Below are 20001 nucleotides of genomic sequence, written 5' to 3'. Positions count from 1 at the left end.
GGTACTCCCATTCTTGCCCACAGCATGACCCTGTGCACACACATGCACATGCATACCATCCATACATAATGGGGCTCTTCTTTAAATCACCCCATCAAATTCCTTCCAAATACTTTAATAGACAATTTTCTTGTTTTCACTTTGTTTAAAGTTAATTGCTCCTATAGACAAACTTTTCAAGAGTTGCTTATGAAAGAAAGATGAAATCCATTTTTTAAATGCATAAATGAATGAATACAAACTCCATTAAACCTCAGCATTACTCTCAAGATGAGTACTATTATCATACCCATTTCACAGGTAAGGAAACAGACTCAGAGTTCAATTGGATTAGCCAGTCTTGACTGGGAATAATGACAATTGGAGAGGGGATTTGAGTCCACTCCTGTCTGGCCCCAAAGTCAGATTCTTTCCACTGTACCATACTGTCTGTACAGGAAATACTAGAACAAGGTCACTGTAAGTCATTTATTTCCCTCTTTCTAAGCACAAATGTATACTTTTTTATTAGTAAGTAACTATCCCTCAAAGCACAGTCAGAAGTCACATCTGAGACGGGGAATTGGGAAATCACAAAGCATGAAACTGGGGGAATAAAAAAGAACATTATGAAACATTACCTAATTGTTTAGTAATGTTGTCATGCACTGTCCAAAACTGGCCTGGAACAGGAGTGAGGCCAAGGAGAGAAACATAAACAGATCTTACATTGGGATGAGCAACCTCATAGCCCTCCTGATTCGTAGGAGAAGTGGACACATCCACAGCGAACACCAGCACTGCCGCGGCCCAGGCATAGAAACTTGGGGGAGAGAGAGCCACGGAAGGGTCAGGGCCTAAAGAACATTTACGCAAGAACTCTGGCAGGGAATTAAATGTACCGCATGTTTTTGTCTTTCAAGGCATGATGCCCTTTCCTGTTTTTTGTTATTCTGAAATTAAAAACACTTGATTGGTGTGCCCGGCAGCAAAGGCCTGCAGACACCTCGGGTCAGCCACACCCCTCATGCCACGCCGGGGAAGGCGATCAAAACAGCTCTGACTTCAGAAAATCATAGCTGGGCTTTGTGCTCCACACCAAATTAATGTATCATCATTACACACGATGGCTTACTGGGATCCTCTTAAAGTTTAAAAAAAAGAAAAGAAAAGAAAACCAAAAAAACCACAGGAACCAGAAACAATTACTGTAAATTAAGATGTGTGCGCTCGTGGCTTTGCCTGTTGCCCGGGTGAGCGCTGTCTCTGGAGTTGCCTAGGGGACCACTGGCGTCGCTCTCTGCTGTATCACACGAAGGCACCACGAGTGAGCAATACCGAAACTAAAGGCATCCCTCTCCCAATACATGGAAAATGTGAAACCCACTCCAAATGATTCCACGCAAGGACAGAAAGACAACTGGCTGCAATTTTTTCAAAAAGAAAATTCATAAAAATTTGAGCATACAAAAGAGATGCTAAAGAGGTCATTATCTTCTCAAAAATCAGAAGGGGGATTTTTCTTTAACTTTCATTATGATTTGCTCCAATAGTCAGTCAAATAGGTACCTCCCCAAACATAGTTGGAAAAGTCTTATTTTACCAAATTTCAACATTCAACTTTTCAAGAATGAGCTACTATTGGCTTATCATACCAACCAGCTAAACCCCTTCAGCATATTTCCCTCATGAAACCCAATGCTTAGGGGCCAGTGGGAGGATGTGACTTCTCTAGTGTCATCCCACTAGCCTCTCCATTACTGTGAATCTATTACATCAGTGTTTCACCCTTAGAAGTTAGAAAAGACATGCCAACATTATGTGTTCATCTCAAAAGTGGAGAGTGTGGGTGGGCCTTACAGGAAGGACTTAATCATGAAAGGCTTAATGGTAGGCATTATTTTATACCCACCATGCTGGGAAGCACACTGATGCGTTTCAGGAATTTGGCAAATGAGGTCCAGAGAGGTTAAGGGACTTATCCAAGGTCACAGTGTGTACATGGCTGAGTCTGGACTCAAATCTGGGTCTGTCTTGACCCCAGGGTCCATAATTTTAACCACCACCCTTGCCAGGAGAAGCTAAGGAACAGGTTATTTTGCAAAGTGAAAAATTCCTGAGAGAGCTTAGAGAGAGTCGAAAGAAGCAGAAACTTTATAATAATAACACATGACACATATAAACATGGCTTAAATTACTGCCAGTCATCAAAACAAAGAAATGCTCAACCAACTTACAATAATTTTCAGGTTTCCCTTAACATCGAAGGATTTGATCACCCAGTTGACAGACTTTTTGCACTTTAAGATCAAGATGAGATTTTTGACCACCTCAGGATCCTTTCGAGAAGGTCTTATGTCAATTATTATATCCACCTGGAAAGCACTGTGGATGGAAAACAAAGGCAGAGTTAGGACCCAAACGCCAGAAAGTTGCAACTATCTCCCCTCTTCCAAGTCTTCATGTTTCCAGTGTCTGGCCAGTTGATTAAAAAGCTGGATTCGATCCCAGGCAAATGACATGTGCAAAACAGATTGTTGGTGCGCACATAACACAACGGTCTTACATAACAACAGCAAAATATGCCTGCTGATAATTAGCCACTAAAATTTTTCTCCTCTTTGGAAGAAAAAAAAAAGGTGGTTACCTAACACAGCCACTGTTTGAAATGGACTTGAACAAACCAGAAGAGTTTACTTTTGAAGCAGAATTGCTGTTTTTTCAACTTTCAACACCTTCAATGCTTCAGTGTCTTACTTCCCAATATGCTCTATGTTCAAAATCCTTCAAAATCAGAAGTGGGCAGCAGTTTGGTGAGTGAGGGGTGGTAGGGAGGAGGGAGGCACGGCAGTAAAAAAAAAAAATAGGAAACTTCGGAATAACAGGCAAAAGGCTGGAGAATTTCTTGACTTATATAAGGTTTGGTTAAGCCATTAACATTTGCTACAGAATCATATCTGCCTTAACTTTCCCAAACTTCTGGATATATAGTTATAAAAATACAGAAAACAGACGGTCAACCAAGTGATTACTGGAAAATTGATGAATACAACCCAAGCTTCTAAGAATTCAGTATAAAAGAAAATTTTTACCAAATAATAACATCTCTATCATTCTGAATTTAAAGGAAATTTCTTCTTTCCATCTTGGTTGTATACACTTGTAATGTATAAATGAATGGTATATACAAATGAAGCCCTAATGTTTCAGCACATTCGCCAGATTGCTTTTGTTTTCCTTCCCTTTTAATTTTTCACAAAATTCTTCATGTGGGACAGAATGGAATCTTTCCAAAACTGATCTGTAGTTTATTCATTTTTCAAATCAAAATTTAATTAAAACTTTAATTTTGACATCCCTCTACAATATAAATTTATATTTTAAGTCTTTAGCCTACATGAAATGCAGGCTAGTGTGGAAGAGCTTACTTTTCCTCTTTTGATTTCTTTGTTTAAAATCCCTATTAATTCTTTTTTTTTAACATTTTTTACTTTCAATTGCAGGTTACATCAATATTATTCTGTATCAGTTTCAGATATACGGCATAGGGATTAGACAATCATGTACTTTACAGAGTGGCCCCTTGATAATTCAAGAACCCACCTAAAACTATAAACTTATTATAATATTACTGACTATATTCTCTATGTTGTACTATACATCCTTATGACCATTTTGTACCTGCCAATTTGTATTTCTCGGGAGGCTTAAAGTTCCAGTCCTGGCTCAGGGAGTTGCAGTGGGAGAGGGAAAACGAGAACGCAAGGGAGAGGGGAGGTACATCTGATGGCTATTTCATGTGTCACTGTGAAGGGCCACCCCCATCCCTCACACACACCGCTGCGAAGTGAGCAGTTCTGAGTGCAAAAGTGCTCTGATGACACTAGGAACAGAACTGTATGACAAGAGAATGTTATTCAAATGATAATTATGTCAATAAAACATTTTGTAATTTTCTCATCAGGGATAACCTCATAGGAGATAACAATGCTGCGAGAATGACTGTGTCCTATTACTTAGTACCAAGAAGTTCAGCATAGGCTTCAAGAACTCAAATGGAATATAGAGTATCTGGAGAAAGACACAGAGAATAAAATTTACCACTGGTGCCTTTCCTCCCCTCTTCAAAGCTTCTGTGGATCCCACCCAAAGTATTGTGGCTCCCTCTCCCTGCCTCAAGTCAGGAAAAATATTTATTTTCATCTCGCCTCAGTTCGGACCACACACTCACTCACTCACCTGTAGGGGTTAGAGTTGGGGGTGATTAACTCGATGATATGTACTTCCTTATCCTGGGGCTGCCTGGATATCACACATCCTTCTGCTGCTTTGGGCTGAAGGTACTCAGCAAGGTAATTGAGCGAGAGAAAATTCTTCCCTATGTTGCACGTGGGAGGAAATACTTGATCTGAAAGTACAGGGGTATAAAACAACCTGTTAAATCCCTGGTCTGCCTGGTAACCAGACTCAAAGGACAGAAGGATAGTGACACTGAGCAAGGGCAGGGCACAGGAACCATGAGGGCTAGGGAAGGGCCTGAGGTCTCTTCAAGATCTGTCCTGAAATGCCTCGGCTCTGGTCAGCACGGGCCTCTCAGGATCAACTCTACTGGCCTCTTTTGGTCTAAACCCTCTCCAGTGCTGCTCTCTCTACTACTTCTTGGTTCTCATCCATTTCCTCTGACCTGCCTCTCGGTCTCTCTCATGGGCTCCTCCTCTGCTCATCCTTTCTGCACTGGTGGTCTTCAGTCTTCCGTGCCCATCAGAATCGACGTGTTTGGACCTCATCCCAGAGAGTCAGATTCGGAAAATCTAGGTTGAACCTAGGAGGCTTGCTTTGTGAAAAGCTCCATAGTTGATCCTGATATGAAACCAAGGCTATGAACCTAATTCCCTTCCTCAGTCCTTTTGTCTCTTATTTTTCCTGGATGATCTCAGCCACTCCCATAGCTTCCACATGTACCCAGATCATGGTGCCCTGTCTGAGCTGCAGACTGTCTGCCAAGTACCTCCCACCTAAAAATCCACTAAGTATTTCACAGTCAGCATACTCAACACTGAATCCAATTATCCACCCTACCCCCAGATATGCTCCTCCTTGGATATTTGCTATTTCAATTAATAGGGGAACCAGGTACCTAATTAACCCTCTGACCCCACCATGTACTGTTAATCATTCCCTCTTATTTATTCCTCACAGCACTTTATACTCTCAAGACTAAAGGTAGGAGTTTGGGGAATGCAGTAAGGGCAGAGTTTTTTTTTTATCCTTTCTCACAACCTTGGCACAGATGGCCAGTGGTTCTATGGCACTGTGCAGTTTACAAGGTGCCTTCATGAGTGCTGTCTCATTGTGCTGAGGGCTGCTCATCGCCTGAGCCAGGGCAAGGGATGCAAGCACCAAGAGTCTGAGATACTCCCCCAACGGCACACGCCATTTACACAGCACTGTCGTTGATGGGATTTCCATTCAGTGGTTTAAATATTTAAACAGAACTTGAAACTGCTGGCAGTATGACAGCTGGGACCAGTGTCAAGGAAGTTCTAGGTGTAGCAAACTTTCTTCAGAAGGGGTAATTAATCAGAGTCCTGGCACTTTAATGAAACACATTTCTGCCCTTTTCATTACTGGATGGGATTCCAGGGTTCAAATTCACGTGCGAGTCTCACTGAGGAGTGAGGTATCAGCCCTGGAGGTCCAAAGTTGGGCTGATCAAGCCCTCCCCACCCCTGCCAAACTTGTGCAACTACCCTTGTGCAGAAGTCCACAGCATGCATCGTGGCCCCCCCAGAGCCATCCCTAGAAGAGAGGGGACCAGAGGAGCTCATGAAGTCCCCACATGCAGGCTGGTTGCAAGACAGCGTGAGCTCTGCACTTTGCATTCTTCCCTAACAGCCCCCACAGAGAGAAGAGGCCAGGACTCCGCCAACTCGGGCTGCTGGAGCAGCCTCCTCTCCACATCTGCTGAGGGTTTTGCCAGATGAGCAGATGAGGAATGCACACCCTGCAGCTGCAGCCCTGCGGATGCCTCCCCCAGATCACAGGACGGAAAGTGATACTGGGGTGGCAAGGCTGAAATTTCATTAAGAATCAGAGGGTGCATGGATGGGCCAGGGACAGGCCAGTCTCAAACTCAAGAGAGTAGGACCCTCCTGGGACCCAGTCTGCATATTCAGTTCACAGGGGTGCCTGGTATAGTAGGTCCATGGTATACATTTCCTGAATTAACAAATGGTGATATGAGATTTGAAGCATATAACAAAGCACTCACCCACGTTGTGACCCTTCTAAGTCACAAGTAAAAGTTTAATTGCTTAAAAGTTGCTGTTATTAAAGGCTCTAGTCCCAGATGCCATTGTCACTAAGTTGAATAAGCTAATCACTTTTTGTTGGGTATGCATGTGTGCGTGTGGTTCCCCTCCACCCCAAAATGACCTTCTGCATGCCTGGCATCAAAACCTACACCAACTGCCAAGTAGAAAGGAAACCACAAAGGGGAATCCCCGGGTAGAAACCTGGCATGTTTGAGGTGGGGAGGAGGGGGCAGTCACATGCTTATTTGTATTTCAGGAAAGGACTAACAAACGCCTTGGAGACCTTGAATGATATATTCTGAGAGCCTGGGAGGTGATGCAAACTCCTATTTTCCTGCTGAGGAAACTGAGGCTCCAGTGGTAAATCAGTGTTGCCTAAAGCATCAGAGTTAATAAAACCAGCTAGGATAAGAACCCCAAACTCCCCAGTTCTTCCACTCTGGTGGACAGGTTAGACAACTAGTTCTCAAACATCAGTGAGCATCAGAATCACCTCCGGTGCTCCTTAAAACACAGATGACTGGACCCACCCCCACAGTGTATGAGTCAGCTGGTCTGGGGTGGGTCCTAAAAGTACTATTTCTAATGAGTTCCCACATGAAGAGGATGCTGCTGGAGCAGCGACCACTCTTGGAGAGCTCTTGGGGATAGCACAACAGGAAGCCTGGGGTCCCTGGGCTGTCGGGCAGAGAAAGGCCAGGTTCTGGGAGGCTAGCTGAGGAGGCTTGCTTAGTGGACTCCAGTCCATGATGAGACACAACATTGCTTCGTGGGCCACTGACAGACCTAAGCCAGGACTCACTTCCTTCAACTGTCCCTCTGCACGGTGTGGGCCAATGACCTCTAGCCAACGGATGGCTGGAGTCAAGTTTCAGAGGTTCCAAAGGTGTTACCAAGGTCCAAAGCAGTTTTTACTAGACTGGATAGCACGTCCTTTAAGTTCTTCACCAACCCAGGCCTGTGTGGCCTTGGGGAAGTCACTTAATCCCTCACCCTAAGGGCAGGTGACGGCTGTGGACAGATGCTTGTGTACTGTCGAGAGAACAGAGCCCAACAGTCTAAATGTACCTGCAACGCATTTTCTTATTCTAACAAATTCCAAGGACGGATAATCAACATTCTTTCATGCTACTAGAATTCTGTTTCAGAAATGCAGACCATTGGTCAGGGCTTAGAGCCTTTGTTAGGAGATTTTTTAAAATTTTCTTCCAAATGGACTTGAATTCTATTATTAGCTACCTGACTACCATGACAGTTTAAGTAACAAACTTCAACTTTTTAAACCCAATTTTTATTGTAAAACTCCTCCTCTCCTTAATCTGCTGAACAAGGCTTTCCATCCAGGTGGCCCACTTTCGTTTTCAGGTTGTGCTTCTTTGGCTAAGCCTTAAAAATATCGCATCAGGAAGCAAGCATTAGACTCAAGATTCAGGAAACCTGGGTTTGAGTTCTTGCTTTTGCCACTTGCTAGTAAATGTGGATTTGAGCGAGTTAGCTTCACCCTCCACTCACCCCTCTGTAAAATAATGGAAATAATAGTCTCCTCCTAGGATTACTGGCAGGATTAAGTGGGGTGGGTGCATTTGAAAGCGCCTGATGTTGCCTCTGCACGGAGCACACACCCCAGCAGCAGTTCACCTTTCCTGCATCTGTCAAACACCCCAGATCCTAAAGGGGTGGGAACAGGCGCTCCATAACCCGCCCCGCACTGCGTGCCATCTGCAGAGGAGGTGACAACTGCTGCGAATGCAACAGAAAGCAGATGGACGCTGAGCACCTGAAGGGCCATTTTCACAGTCACCTGACTACAAGGATCCTTTCACAAGAGTTGTTATTTCTAGTAATTTATGGGGGTTCCAAATATGTTCAACTAAAAATAATAATGAAAAAAGTTGTTAAAAAGTAATACACTTTCAAAATTGAGCCACGGAATATTTATATCCCTCTGCAAGGCAAGGAAATTAAAACGGGCCATCTCTTATCAAGGCCATACAATTAGTTCCTTTCCCCAGTAATTTATCCTTGCAACATGCCTTGGTATTAAAAATATGTTCAAACATTTTTCCTCTGCTATTGTCCCAAATTTAACTGATGTCTCAAAATCATAAAGTGATACTGGCTTCAAATGTTTGCAAAATAACAGGTAAGAGGACACCCTAACTGCTGACCCATCCTGCCAACTCCTCCTTCATGCCACAAGTTATCACCTCCTTTGCCACACTCTCAGCTTCTCACCTGCCACTCACTTTCTCTCACTTCTGTGCATGGCTGTTTTCTAAATCCTCCACCGCTACCTCCAGCTCCTCCTCTCTCAACCAGGCCACACCCTCCTTTCTCACTTGGCCACTACCAGGCCTGTTTCCTCAGAAGGAAAAGGAGGAGGAGGGGACGTGGGGGAAACAGGCCCTCAGGGTCCTGCCAGCTCCAGCATTCTGCAATTATATGATTCCTTGCCCTGACCACCTGGTCTCAGAAAAGAAAACAACTGACTGTCATAAATCAGTCATTAATTGAAACCACATAAAGTTTACCTTCCCCCACTTTAATGTAAATGTTCCGTGCTATCTTGAGTTCGGTGAATGAAGTGACTGCTCCAAACTCCTTTCGGGCCCAATTTAACAGATGTTCATTTCCATGTGGGAAGTTCCTTTCTTCTGTTTCTGCTGACAGTGAGAAGTTTCTTGATGAAAATTGGACCAAAGAACCCTCAGACACCTACAGGAAAGAGAATCACATATTTAATGTGGTGCAGTCACCTGGAGCTGAATCCTAATTAGAGAACTCTTACCAGACAACTAATGGATATTTGTCAACCCAACTTCTTCCCTTTGTTATATAGGCAAATTATCTTTTTTCAGCAGTTGATTTGAGAAATAATCTCAAGGCTACTTCTCCCTGCTAATGACAAGGCTACCGACATGCAGGATGTCCCTTTGGATTTTTAAAGAACTTTGTGATGACAGACTGCAGAGTGTGCACTGTGAATAATCATACGAATTATCATTGCTATTGTCCAGATACCTAAATTGAAGGCCAATCTTTCAAGTAATGTGTTTCAAGTCAAGCAGGAAGCCTTGGTGAGTGCTGTCAGGGGCCCGAGATCAGAGCACGCAATCCCAAAGTCCTGCTAGCAAGTGAGTTTGACTTCCAGGTCTTCCACGGCTACAGTACCACCAGCACAGGGACACCGAGTCTCTTTGGTTTATGTTCTCCTGAGCAGAGATAAAAACAAATGGCCAGAGACTGCCAGGCTCCTACCACATTACACCACTTCCTAGCAATGAGGTGGATGTATATTATGTTCTATTTTTTAAGACCCCCCAAGTTTCCGCAGATAATGAAGTCAAGAGGCTGTTGGACTCAGCCTAATAAAACTTTGGGATGTTTCATGCAAGTCCGACACTCTTGCTGAATGTATTTAGACCATCACTGACCTAGCAAATGATGGTTTACATACTTAACTCATGCAGAGGAGTAACATTATCATCTTGTTGCTGTATTATAATCACATTTAGTGAAAATGTGCATGTCATCTTTACTGGCTAGCATTTATAAAATAACCAACTTTATCAGTGTCATAGTGAAAGCTCAAAATGTAAGCAAAAAGACTCACAAATTCCCAAGTCATAAAACTATAAATGTCTTGGATTAAATTTCATATTAACTATTTATCATTAACAAAAAGCAAGTAGATTCTAAAGAAGTTATAAATAGCCAGACTAAAAGCAGGTTGAGGGCAAGGATTTTGCTTATGATTCTGTTGCTTATAGCAGTGTTTTCAACTTCAACACACACACACAGTAATATTTAAGTATTGTGCTAGGCATTAATAATTTCTATTCAATTATATATACATATATTTTTCAGATGCGAGCACAGAAGTACTTCACCAAATTAATTCCATGACCTACTAATGCTGTGGTCTCCCTCTTGGCTGAAAGCTAGAAGCACCTAAGAGCTTCTAAATATCCCAAGGCCCAGGCCACACCCCCGATCAATGGGAATCTTTGGGGTGGGACTCAGGCATCAGAATATTTCAAAGTTCCCCAGTGATTCTAATGTTCATCTATGATTGAGAAGCCCTGTCTTAATGGGTGCTGAGGGATCTATAATTTGAAAAACACTGTTATAGGTCAGGCCCAGTGTGGGTACCTCACAGCTTTCCCTGCACAAGTGGTTCTTAATAACCAGAGGTGGTTTTAACCCAGAGACTTGTGGCAATTCTGGAAACATTTGTGATTGTCACAACTACTGGCAGTGCATAGAGACCAGAGGTGTGCTAAACATTTTACAACAATACACAGGGCAGCTTTCATGACAAAGAATTATCTAAAATGTCCATAGTACTATGACTGAGAAATTCCACGCCATACATCTGACTGACTGAATGTTACCACCACTCAAACATCTGCTGGATCCCCAAACTGGCTCCCCAAACTGACAGCCCTTTTATGCTGTAAGTCGGGCCGTTTAGTACTTACTAAAGAAAAAGAGCCCTGGCTGGTGTGGCTCAGTGGATTGAGTGCTGGCCTACAAACATAAAGATTGCTGGTTTGATTCCCAGTCAGGGCACATGCCTGGGTTTCGGGCCAGGTCCCCAGTGGGGGCACATGAGAGGCAACCACATGTTGATGTTTCTCTTCCTCTCTTCCCCTCTCTCTGAAAATAATAACATCTCAAATAAATAAATAAATAAAATCTATAAAAATAAAGATACAACAGAATAAGAGAACCTTTCTGTTTGTATTGACTTGGGAAGCCCAGAACTAATCATTAATAACCAGACTGTAAACTATGACCACTAACAGTACTTATCATTTATTGAACACCTACTATGTATCAAGCACCACAAAGTGCTACTGAGTGTGGTCATGACATTTGATGAATGTCCCAATGCCAGTCATAAACAAAACCAGTGGGCACCGCTTAGCTTCGGTCTTGTTTTGACATCACCAGCATGAGAAAACCCTGTGCTGTTTACCTGTCAAACAATTACCCTGCCAACCTTTGCGTGAGTCCTTTGAGGCCTCACTACTCACCAACACACAACTTCAAACGATGTTTATCTGCTTTCCTGACTTAAGCACTGTAGTAAAATTTTCTTTTCACTGAAAAGAACTTGTGTTAAAAAGTCATTTTTATTAAGCCTGTCACCAAAATAAACCACAACAGTCCAGAGGCCTTTGTCCCACTGCCAGCACAGTTCTGAATGTTTAGGCACGCATCCCTGGATGTTCTGTTCCTCTTCTTCCTACCTATGCTCCATCCATAAAATACAGCTCTGGAATTTTAAATACGTTATACACATAGTACATTTCTACAGAGTGGAAGGTGAGATACGTCAGCCTGGAACATTCCAGAGTCAGGATATGAACAGTGTCAGTAAGAGAATAGGGGGCAACTCTGGAACGTGTCCTGAGGTCACTGGAGAGTGAGAGCATAGTGTAGCCCAGAAAGGCAACTCCTGGCTGGTCTCCCCGTGCAGAGTCAGCCCTGCTCCAGTCTGTCTTCTCCTGGACCAGCAGCAGCCAGGATCATACATTCAGGGCTGAGGAATTTGGAAAAGGAGTGAACTGCCACTCCCCAAGCACATTCCAATAAGAAGAAAGCAAAGCTGCCAGGAGCAGTGAAATGTCCCTGACTGTAGGTCAGTGGAAACTTTCTGCTACGGCAAGGGGTTAGTCAGCACTCCTGCTGACTGCTAGTTCTCCTGGCTCTGACAAAGCTGGATTCCGATGAAGGCCTCCCCCAGCCCCCACGGAGTTCTAGAAGGTGTGGCTATTCCCGCCTGACCCTCAGGAAGACCTATGAGGTGATTTCTGTGGTACAGAGGAACAATCTCAGAGAAGCTAATGTCCTACCCGAGGTCAGAGAATCAGCACCAGGAGACTTCTCTCTTGGCCACAAGTGGTTCTGCTCAAACCATTCCAGAAAGGAGGCCTGCTAGCTCCTGAGACGGGAGATATCTGTTCTTACTTTCTGTCCCTACGGTTTGCCTTCTACCCACTTGTCTGAGCTGTGTCTTCCAGACCAAAGAACTCCTTCCTCTTTCCTCCATGAGTCAAGCCTTCAAATGTTTGAAGATGACAGTTGACCCTGTGCACGACTTCACCTCTTTAGGGCACTGCAGCTGCCCCCAGGTCCTCCCCAGACACCGTGGACAGCAGATCCCTGCCAGCAGAGTCTGAACCGTGGCCTGAGGACAAGACCTGGGGCTGGGGTGTGGTCTGACAAATGTCCTGTGAGGGTAATCTTACATGTTGACGTGACTGGGCCACGGAGTGCCAGATATTTGGTCAAACACTATTCTGAGTATTCCTGTGAAGGTGTTTTTGGATGAGATTAACATTTAAATTGGTAGAGTAAATAAAACAGGTAGACTTCTTAAGGTGCGTGGGCCTCATCCAATCATCTAAAGGCCTGCACAGGGCAAAAGGCTGGCCTGCCCCCAACGGTAAGAGAATCCTCCTGCCCAGCAGCCTTCAAACTAAGACATCAGCTCTTCCTGGCCCTACAGCAGCCTGATGGCCTCAGAACTCAAACCAAACACCAGCCCTGCAGATGCTGCACTTGCTAGCCAACTCCTGACATAATCTCTTTCTATAGAATGGGGACACTGCATAAGGCCCATGATTACATGAAGCCCAAGAACACATTAGCTTTTCTATCAGCTGAACCCTGCTCTTATCTCATACTTATTATTTTATGCTTTAAACATACATCCAACAAATATTTACTGAGTGCTCACCTACTCTGTGTCACACACTGTTCTAGGTGTGGGGCATATAGCAGAAAAGACAAAGACAAAAATTCCCTACGCTTGAGGAGCTTTCAGCCTAGTAAGGAAGCCAGAGGAGCAAAATAAGTAAGTACAAGACAGACTGTAGGAATCAGTGCTCTGGAGAAAAATACATTGAGAGAAGAGGAGAGGGACACTATACCTTTAAATGCTGTGATGGGGAAAGTCTAACTGAGGCAGTCCAGGAGCTGTCACAGACCTGCAGGGGATGGGAGAGTGAGCCATGCAGATGCCAAGGGAAGAGCACTCCTGGCCGAGCCATCAGCAAGGGTAAAGGTTTGGTGCGGGGAAGGAAGGGCCAGGAGGCCGGTGTGGGTGCAACACAGGGGTGAGGAGAGACAGGTAGGAGTAAAGGTCAGAGGTCAAAGAGGACCCCAGCAGGTGCAGCTGGACCTTGCAGATCACTGTTAAGGACTGTGGTATGTAGTGTGGGTGAGATGGGCCGATACTGAGAGTTCATCGAAACACCAGACAAATCTTTTAACAAGATCACTCTGGCTGTCATGTCCAGTCTGCACTGAAGAGAGACGAGGAGTGGACACCAGCAACAAACTTCTGGAATTAATCAGGGGAGAAAGAGTGGCAGCTCAGGCCAGGGACATGGTGGTGGGGACGATGGAGCCTAAATCCTTAGGTCTTAATTTTCTTAGATTGAGGCTCTTCACATCCTTCCCTTATACCATTGATTTTTTTCATATAAAAACAAAGGTTTACCTGGCTGGCATAGCTCAGTGGATTGAGCGCGGCCTGCGAACCAAAGTGTTGCAGGTTCAATTCCCAGTCAGGGTACATGCCTAGGTTGCAGGCCATGACCCCCAGCAACCGCATATTGATGTTTCTCTCTCTCTATCTCCCTCCCTTCCCTCTCTAAAAATAAATAAATAAAATCTTTAAAACAAAACAAAACAAAACAAAAAACAAAGGCTTATACTGATTCTTTAGATCCATATTTCCAGTTTTTAGAGACCACATACAACTCCTTATTCTGTTAGCTGTCAATAGCTCTCAATTTCATGAGCACCTTTTTTTTTTAAGATTTTATTTATTTATTTTTAGAGAGAGAAGGGAGGGAGAAAGAGAGAGAGAGAGAAACATCAATGTGTGGTTGCTGGGGACCTTGGCCTGCAACCCAGGCATGTGCCCTGACTGGGAATCGAACCTGCGACACTTTGGTTTGCAGCCCGCGCTCAATCCACTGAGCTACGCCAGTCAGGGCTTATGAGCACCTTCTACGCGTTCATCTAAATCCTTGAGAAGCTGAAAAGACTAGGCTCAGTTCTGTGACTTTACAGGTACACTTTCACACTGACCCACGCACAGACACCGAACGGCACTTGCTGGGGTCCCAAGTTGTTCACCAACTCAGTCACCTCATGAACTGCCTTCATCTTGTCTGTGAGAACAGCATGCTAGGACCTGTCAAGAGCCCCACTGAAATAAAGACATAATATTGAGTTGGCCAAAAAGTTCATTTGGTGTTTTCTGTGCAATGGCTCTATTAGCGCTTAGTTGTCTTTGACTTCATTTGAAACAATTTTGCTAGATTGCACTGTGACAGCTGTCATATCAGCATGCATTTTTTAAAAACTCATCACAATTCGTGAATTTTTGTGTAGCTATTTAAGTATGGAAGATGGAAGAAAATATGCCACATTTTCAGCATATTATGCTTTGTTATTTCAAGAAAGGTAAAAATGCAACTGAAACTCAGAAAAGATTTGTGCAGTGTATGGAGAAGGTTCTGTGGCTGATCCAATAGGTCAAAAGTGGTTTGCAAAGTTTTGTGTTGGAAATTTCTCACTGGACAATGCTCTATAGTCAGGTAGACCGGCTGAAGTCAATAGTGACCAATTCAAGACATTAACTGAGAACAATCAGTGTTATACCATGTGGGCAATAGCCAACATACTCAAAATATCCTAATCAATAAAGTTACTGGTGAAGATAAAGAATATGTCTCTTATTTTATAGGAAAAACTATATGGACTTTTTGGCTAACCCAATATATTAATATCACTACTTATCCAGTCAAAGCTCTAGCCCTGCTTAATCTTGATGGTGTGGTACCCTTTTTAGAATTTGGCTTAGGTTAAAGTTTGTAGAAGAACATAGATGTAAAAAAAAATAGCAAAAAAAAACCCCAAACAAAACAAAACAAAAAGAGGGAACATAATATTTTTCTAATATGAGAAAGGTTGCAATTATCGTTGCAAGGAAAGTAACTACATGAATGAACATGAAATTGTTTTTAAAAAATGTTAAGAGTAAGAATTTTATATTTGGATAAAGTGGCAGAAACTTCCCAGGGCTGTTTATTCTACCTGCTGTCCTCTACTTTATTTGTATGTCCTTGTCCTACTACCCCATGACTGGCCCTTACGTCTCAGCCAAACTGTTACAGCAACCTCCCACTTTCCAAGCTGCCAATTCGGTTTCCCTCTATCCTTCCTCCACACTGTCACAGGGGAGGAGGAATACTCTCAAAAGTCAACTCATGATGATGCAGGATAGCATCTAAGTGCCTTAACTGGCTCACGGTCAGAGAGGGGCTCTGCCCGCCCCACTTCCCATCACTCCTCATGTGCTCAGGACTTGTCATATGCAATCACTCACAATAACATGTTCTGGGTAGCAGAACACATTATTCCGTTTCAGGCTCCCAGGACTTTTTACATTCTGCTCCCTGCCTGGACCGCTCTTCCCCGCCTTGTATACCTGGTAACCACTCCTTGTCCTTCCACAGGTATCACCTTCTCTGTGAAACCACACAGGCTCCCTTTCTTTCCTTGGGATGGAGCTACTCACTGTGCCCTGTACACACCTCATGTGAACTACACTATTTATCAACAGACTTGCCACCCTGAACTGACAAAGAACACCTCAAGGGTCAAGAGAGCAGCATGTTCATCCTGAATCTCCTGGGCCTGGCCCAGTGCTTGGTTCTGTGGGATGAAAGCTCGATGCTATTCCCTACGGGAAAGGATATGCCGTAATTTCTTCATCCTGTAACCCTTCCTACCTCACTGCCCAGGGAATGATCATTCATCCAGGCTTTAAGGCTAATGATCTGATTTTTCACCCGATAATTCCGCCTAACAACCAATTATTAAATCATTTAGTAGTTCCGTGTCTTCCCCCAGAATCCACTGAACTTTTCTCCTGCTTGCTAATTAAAACCCAATCCTCTGACATTCCCTGACATAACAAACATCTTTCTGTGGGAATGAACAGAGCACTGAGCTCCAAGAACCCTGATTCTTAGCAAGCATCTGTGGGCACTTGACTGCTCAACAGAGCCCAGGCTGCTGAGATCCGCACTGAGCCATCTCCTCTCCTGAATGCTCTTCCTACTGAAACCATGCACAACATTTGTATTTTAAATTGTAGTTATGCTACCAGAGTTTTTTAAAGAGCAGAACATTACTCTATCTGCCAGTGCTGGAAGTTTTATTACAAGAACTTACGGCAAGGCATTGAGAGCCAAGTGTATTATTTTTTCTGGATCAGATTCAACAACCTTGTCCAAAAGAGCAAGAAAAAAGCAAAAGGAAAAAAAAAAAAAAGAGGCAACCAGCCCCTTTGTTTCCACACCTGTATTTAAGCTTTAACTCTTGAAGTACTACGCAGATCCACTGAGGCCTCAGGACAGAGCTCTCAAGCCTGAGTGAAGGGAACGAATCCTGGCTCATGGGCACAGTCCCCATTTTCCTGGAACTGAGGTTCTTCGTTTTAGCACTTATCTCAGCACATCAGCTGACTCAGAGGTCTGGCACTTGCCTCGGTCTCTCTCTGAGCTCCCCCCACGCTGCTCTCGTCTTCAGGGAGGAAGGACAGAGGGGCTTTGCTGAGGACAGTACCATACTATAAGGCCTCCCCTGGTCCCACCCCTCTCCTCCCTCCTTCCTGACCCAACGGCTAAAAGAATGCTCCCTCGTGAGCAGTCTTGATGAAAATAAGGCCACACTAGATCACGCTTGGTAATTAAGTCTCGTCTGAAGTTTCACCTTACTTCCCTTGAGTCCACTCACATAATACCTTCTCAATGGGGCCTATTTAAAATTACAATCCGACCACCCAGCAGCTTCTACTCTAGTGATCTTAGCTCCCCCCAAACCTGCTTTACATGTTCTAATTTCTCTGGTATAGTATAGCACAGTCACCTTACAAAATGCCGTATAATTTTCTTGTTGATTATGAGTACTGCCCATCTCCTTCCACTGCAATGTAAGATCCTTCAGAGGCTGGAGTCTTAATGTGCTTTGTGTATATGCCAAGCACTTAGAACATTGTTGGGTACAGAAAAGACAGTCAGTAAGTCTCTGCTTAATGAATGAGTGAGTCTTGAAGTCCAATTAATTGGCCACACCTGCCTAGCATTCTGTGCTGAGAAGGATGCCGAGGTTCTGTTCAGGAGCAGCAGAGAGCCGGGAATGAGTGCCAAGTGTCTGTCTGTCGCTGCTGTACAGCTATCCAACACGGTAGTCACTAGCTACACACTACCACAGAGCACTTGAAATGCTGCCAGTTCAACTGACCTGTGTTGTAAATGTAAAACACAGACCAGACTTTGTACTGTCTTATATATAGTCAGAAAAAAGTGTTTTAAAAATCTCAATTTTTGTATCAATTACATGTTAAAATGATATTATTTGGGTACACTGAGTTAAATAACATATACCATTACAATTAATTCCACTTGTTTCCTTTACTTTTTAAATTCACTAATAGATTTAAAATGACCTGTGTGGTTTGCATTTTACTTCTATTAGACGGCATTGCTCTATAGCTTCCTCCAATATGACCCTAAGGAAGGGTGAACTGATAACTTCCATGCATCCATCCATTCTCTTTTTGGTCTGGTCTCAGACTATAAATCAATGTCAAGAAGATATTTCAAACCCAGTGCTTCCCAAAGTGTGATCCTTGGACCAGTACAACACAAATAGAAGTATGTTATAATGCAGATTTTAGGGTGAAGTAGGAATGCAGGATCCAGAAAACTGCATTGTAATCTCCCTGTACCTCCCCCCAAGATTCCAAGGCATGCTTGAAGATCACTGCTCTAGGCCATAGATACAAATATTATTTAAACTCCAAATAGTCTTTGTAAACCATGCAGGATTGCTTTAAAAACAGGCAAGAGTATTCTCCTCTTGCACTGGTTAAAAAAAAAAAAAGCCAAGAGGGACAGAGTAAAGCCAAGTCATGGATGGAGTCATCTTCTTGCACATCTAAAAGGAAAGAAACAGCCTCTTGAAATAAGAAGAGCCATAGCTCCCCCAAGATAAAGAAAAGCCTGCTGAGATCTCAGAGGAAGATCTGGTCCAGGAATCATGTGCACACTGGGCCCCCTGAGCTCAGCTCTGGTCCATTTGGAGCTTCTGTTATCAGTTGGGTGAGTGCCTGCTATTCAGGTTACAGCTCCATGGGGATCCTCTAACTCAAGCACCTAACTTCACCCATTCACATGACTTTGACATTGGTAAAAGTTCAGCACTTGCACAATGAGAATTAGGTCCTTTCCCCCTTTTGTCCTGCCCTACACCCAACTTCTATTATTCCTATTCCTTTTTCCTGACTCCTGCACATAGACAAATCTCTTTTTTGATATTAACAATAATATTTATTTTACAGTATCTTCTTTATTAGCAGACATGAGTAAAATTTATTTTAAAAGTTTTTAAATGTATTTTAATTGCTGATTACAGTTGACATTCAATATTATATTAGTTTCAGATGTACAGCATTGTGGTTGGACATTTACATAATTTAGAAAAGAACACCCTTCCCCCATAAGTCTAGCACCACCTGGCACCATACATGGTTATCACAATATCGTTGACCATATTTCCTATGCTGTGCTTTATACCCCCCAGGCAAATCTCTTTTTGGAGTTGCCTGCTTAGCAAAATAGAAAGAGCAAAACAAGGAAAATAAATGGAGCAAGGAAAAACATACTGACATTTCAGAAACATCTACCATGCCAAGTGTTTGCTAGTTCAGTTGTAGGGGGCAAATAAGACATGGTAAGGTAAAATAGGTATTGCTCTAGAATTCAGGTTTGTGGATAAGTAGGATCTATGCAGGTCAGCCGTGGAACCCCTTGCAGTGCCCACACAGAAAGACGACAAGGAGATGACGTTTTGATGTGTTTTGTGCACAAAGTCCAGCAAAAACAAACTTGCATTCAGTACGGGAACTGTGACACGTTTACCTCCCAAAGAAGGACAGAACCCTATATTCTGAGAGGAGAGTCGCACATTTTCCCCCCCAATTCCTGGGAGGGCTGTGCTTGCCTGTTTCCTCCAAAGCCACGTGATGTGAAATGTGATCTAAAACGTGTTTTCTATTAACCATATATCATGCCTCAATGATTTTTTTCACTTTGTTTTAAAGAAACAGTAACTTCCATGACCATGAACCTGCAGTTGTGACTCGCAAAGCCTCACACTCATAAGCCATGTGATGATGGCACCCGCCAATGGCGCATTCAGGAACACCAACCCACGCACCCACTTAGAACCCTCGGGTGTTTTCATTTTGTATCCACAGCCAGGTTATGTTCTTTCAAAACCAAGACTTAAAATATATTCAACAATTTTTTCTCAAAACATTCGTGATGCTCATCTTTTGCTTTTAATTTTCATTTTTGCTGAAATATAAAGAACTAAAGGATTGAAACTGCTCTCTGTTCTTAACACCCTACATGTTTCCACACGTCCAAGAGGGAAGTTCTGAGATGCTGCCCTCCAAACATAAACATACACAAGCTTGAATGTGAGCCAGTACAAAAGCAATACTGTAATGTCCCATGGAAATGTTACAAAAATATTTAGTATATGTACATGTGAATACACACACACACACACACACACACACACACACACACACAGAAGCAGTCTCTCTCTC

The 20001-nt window shown here is 43.3% G+C and overlaps 1 protein-coding gene across 2 annotated transcripts in view; it reads right to left on the bottom strand.

Moving 5' to 3' along the window:
* TGFBR3 (transforming growth factor beta receptor 3) overlaps positions 1-20001 on the bottom strand; it is a 199016-nt gene that overhangs the window by 39503 nt on the left and 139512 nt on the right. For both annotated transcript variants that reach the window (XM_045847071.1, XM_045847070.1), the window contains exons 5-7: positions 8825-9008; positions 4219-4387; positions 2217-2364 (exon numbers count right to left, since the gene is read on the bottom strand). In XM_045847071.1, coding sequence (XP_045703027.1) covers positions 2217-2364; positions 4219-4387; positions 8825-9008 — 501 coding nt within the window. The remainder of the gene's footprint in view (positions 1-2216; positions 2365-4218; positions 4388-8824; positions 9009-20001) is intronic.

This window comes from Phyllostomus hastatus, unplaced genomic scaffold, assembly GCF_019186645.2.
Source record: "Phyllostomus hastatus isolate PE091 unplaced genomic scaffold, TTU_PhHast_1.1 phas_contig_524, whole genome shotgun sequence".
Classification (NCBI taxonomy): domain Eukaryota; kingdom Metazoa; phylum Chordata; class Mammalia; order Chiroptera; family Phyllostomidae; genus Phyllostomus; species Phyllostomus hastatus.
Note: the sequence above shows the minus strand (reverse complement) of the source record. Positions and strands in the feature narration are given on the sequence as shown.